The sequence below is a fragment of the Podarcis tiliguerta genome (genome assembly GCF_965153285.1).
Source record: "Podarcis tiliguerta genome assembly, chromosome: 1".
Classification (NCBI taxonomy): Eukaryota; Metazoa; Chordata; class Lepidosauria; order Squamata; family Lacertidae; genus Podarcis; species Podarcis tiliguerta.
Genome location: NC_139534.1, coordinates 40,964,171 through 40,968,048, shown reverse-complemented (window position 1 = coordinate 40,968,048; position 3,878 = coordinate 40,964,171). Strand labels below are relative to the sequence as shown.

The window sequence follows — 3,878 nt, the reverse complement described above, 5'->3', positions numbered from 1 at the left end:
TTGGATCTATGTGTTCTGTTCTTGTAAAGGAATGCTACATGTTAAGGTTTGAGGCCATGCCACTGTTTTATGACCATTCATTCATTTTTTTATACAAGACTACAATCCTAGCCTCACTTACCTGGCAGAAATCTCATTGAATTAAATAGGACTTAATTCTGAATAGACACAGTTAGGATTGTGCTGTCAAGATAAGCAGCTGAGCAAAGCAGCAGATTACAAGGACAAACCTCATGGTGCAATTAGGAAGCTAGAGGTTACAGCAGTACTGATATTTTAAAAAGCATATTCTGCTATTCCACCACTCTACTTGTCATATATGAGAAGATGGTTAAGGGCTAAACTGGTGCATTTCTCTCTGTATTAACCACTAATACAGTTTGGGGAACAATCATTAATTTTTATTGGTCTATCACTGTCAAATGCAATTTTACATTCCAAACCTTGGACTAAGAAAGTACAAAAGTTTTAAATCCAAAACTTTAAAATGCCAAAGATGTAGGTAGAGATGCGTCTGCATGTATAATGTTGCCTTTCTCAACATTTATCTGCCATGATAACTCCAGTATCTAGCCTTAGAAAAAGCTAGGTGATTGGTTTAGGACAATCCCACTAAAAGTCAACCTATTAGTTTATTAAGGTGCATGATTAATCAGTTTGATGAACTACACATAAACTACACATCTGAATTATTTGAGCTTCATAATTTCACAAAAAAATTAGTAATATCAGATCCATACTTTAAAGCTACAGATTTTCTTTTCATTTGACTTCTTTCCTTGGCTTGCTTTGCTGTTCTCTGAAAAAAAGAAAATAGTTAGATAAAATGCATTTCATATCAACATATACTGTACAGAGAAATTGGCACTGATTACAGCATCTTGATTAGACTGCAAATGTTGGTTGGTGTGGTAACTTTTAAGATGGTCTAACATATATTGTCTACCTGAATTACAGAACTGCATTGCACCTAAAGTAAATAACCTTTGGAGTGCAGTTATCTGCTTGGCAAATGAGAGAATTTGCCAACTTTTAAGAATTAAGGAAATGCGAAAGAATAACTGGTAGAGAAACTGACTACAGGGCAAAGAATAAATAGGTCTAAGGATAATGTTTGACCAAACTGCTGGAGGCAGTGGAAGACAGGAGTGCCTGGCATGCTCTGGTTCATGGGGTCACGAAGAGTTGGACACGACTAAACAACAACAACATGCATAATGCTGAAGGGTTGTTTCAGAGTATTCTGTACTCACCTCCTTGTGGCAAACCGTACACAATGTTTGAAGATTTTCCAGGGAACACTGTCCTCCTCCACCATAAACTGGCTTTATATGATCCACTTGCCAGAACTGACCTTCAGTTGGGTTCTGTATAATTTCATTTAACTGCAATTAGATAGGACATTAGATAAGCTACTAAGCCTTTACCAATTAGGAACGAGCTTGTACATACCTTTCTACCTCCTCATGATTTGGCTGAATCCAGGCATAGGCAAACTCAGCCCTCCAGATGTTTTGCGAGTACAATTCCCACCATCCCTGACCACTGGTCCTGTTAGCTAGGGATGATGGGAGTTGTAGTCCCAAAACATCTGGAGGGCCGAGTTTGCCTATGCCTGGTGTTAAGGTACCAAGGGGTTGCTCAAGAGCAAGTAGGCAAATGCCTCCCTGCTCGGCTGTGAAGCCTTGCTTTTGATGCCAAAATAATCTTTCTCTGTGCAGAGTGCCACTCTCCCGTGGCTGGCTCATTCAGTGGCAGAATCTGTGAGTGGGCAGTCCTTAAACCTTCTCCAGCAGAGTAGTTTCTTGACACCCAATCTGCGCCTCCCCTCTGAGTGCGGAAGCCTACAGCCCAGGGAGGGTGTGGGTAACGGAGGACCTCTCTCCTCCCCGCTTTGCCCAGGCAAGGTGTCCTGGCACTGCCTCGCCTCCTCCGAGCCCTGGAGCTCTTCTCCACTGGAGGCATGGTTACTCTCCTCCGCTGAGGAGGTGCTGCTTCCCATGCTCTTTGGGGGTTCTATGGAATCCATCTGGCTTTTCCTCTCTCGCCCCTGAGCCGATGGCGGACACCTGGCTTAATCAAACACTTACTGGTTAGTCAAACCAATCTGCCATAACATCCAAACAACAATTACAATCCTAGTTGAAGGAATCACAAAAACTACAGTTTGCCAGTTCAGATGTAATGCTAAACTGTGGTTCTGTTAATCTAAAGCCATGAGGTAAAATGATGGCGCATAGACACACACAGCTTGTTCACAATCCTCCAGAAGATCTGAACATGGACTTCTAAATGTAGCTAGTACACACATCCTTACTACCAGAATATCAACATGTATTGGGGGGGGGGGGAATCCTACCCCAACTCTTGGTTCTATGAACATGAAATAGGGTCTCATCTAACCAAAGTTGTTCAAAATGTTAATGGTTTTAGATACATATGTAAAGAGCAAAAGGTAAATAAATATACATGTGGTGGCTATTGGACCAGGTCTGTTGTTCTTAGATTAGAGAAGAGGAAGTTGACAAGTTATAATGAAGTTAGTGTTAAGATCAAGTGATACTCTTTAACACCTTTTGAAATTTAGCCTTTTAGGTTCTTGGAAATAGTGTTAAACCACAGTTTAAACAATTGTAACAACAAACTGTGTCTTCACAGTGTAGTTTGCTGGCAGAATACAGGTGACAGGCTGGGTCTGCGTGCTGATAGTTGGACTATGCAAATACTGGCTTTGAAATGCTTCAAGAGCCATAAGCCTTCATCTTCTAAAGGAGGAGGTGATTTTATAACATAACATGCTCACAAACCTAACTTTTTCTTGCAGAAAGTGAGGCCTGCAGCTCAGCACTGAAAGCAAGTCTCCCTTTTGGCAGGAATCTTTACAGCTATGGCTTAAGATTCTTCCTTTGAAGTTGAATCACCTGATGTCATATCTGAGTTGACTGACAGGTGGGTGATCCCACCCACCTGTTCAAAGTAGCTTGGATCCAGTTCCCTATTCCTGATTGGTAACTGACTAAATCCAACAGCACATTTTACCTGAGCTAAAGGAAGCTTGGACATCCAGGAGCTCTCCAGAAGATTTTTACGGTGATTCTTTGGGGCATCTCTGACACAAAGGTAGAGTTCCTGGGCATTCAGAGAACACTTCTGACAAACCCCATGTTCTATCTCAAATACTCTAGTTCTCAAGTAGCTTTGGCTAGTGCGAAATAAGAAGTTATCTTGGCACTTATGAGAACAAAACCGTGTGTCACAGGCAGTTGAGGTGGACTTCTGGTCAATCTGGACTGCTGGCATTTGGCAGCTAAGACAAAGTGGATTTCCTTCATTATCTACAGCTTGCAAGTAGTCTTTGCCTAAGGTGGGCTCCTCAACAGAATCAGCCTGACTAGAGCCTGATATGAGGGCTGGGCAGTTCCCATCTTCTGAAGCCAACCTAAAGATAAAACAGGTCAGTTATTTTGGTGAAGAACAATTTCCCCATTTTGTTTATTTATTTTAAAGAATTTGTAACCCACCATTAAGTTTTCAGGGCACCTTCCATAATTAAACTTCAATTATACAATATAAGGGTGTGGGGAAGAAGTTGAAGAAGCTTAACATAACCAGAGTTAAAAGCCTGGGAAAATAAAAAAGGTCACCTTGCACTGAAGACATAAAAAATGCTGCCAGGTAAGTCTCTCAGGCATTACAAGCAAGAATGTGCTCTCTCAGTTGCCACCTGCTTCATCTTAAGATAGGGAAGCTAACCAGAGGATCTTTGAAGGTGACACATGGTACAGGCACATATAGGTGTAGGCATTCCCTCAGGTCCACATTGTGTACGCTTTGAAGGTAAGGATCAGCACTTCAGAAACAGACCATAAATCAATAGA

The 3,878-nt window shown here is 41.5% G+C and overlaps 1 protein-coding gene across 5 annotated transcripts in view; it reads right to left on the bottom strand.

The window, feature by feature from the left end:
• Positions 1 to 379: 379 nt before the first annotated feature.
• Positions 380 to 3,878, bottom strand: part of ZRANB3 (zinc finger RANBP2-type containing 3) — a 41,087-nt gene continuing 37,588 nt past the window's right edge. For all 5 annotated transcript variants that reach the window (XM_083406803.1, XM_083406804.1, XM_083406801.1 and 2 more), the window contains exons 19-21: positions 3,040 to 3,439; positions 1,254 to 1,385; positions 380 to 799 (exon numbers count right to left, since the gene is read on the bottom strand). In XM_083406803.1, coding sequence (XP_083262929.1) covers positions 701 to 799; positions 1,254 to 1,385; positions 3,040 to 3,439 — 631 coding nt within the window. In that variant the 3' untranslated portion in view covers positions 380 to 700. The remainder of the gene's footprint in view (positions 800 to 1,253; positions 1,386 to 3,039; positions 3,440 to 3,878) is intronic.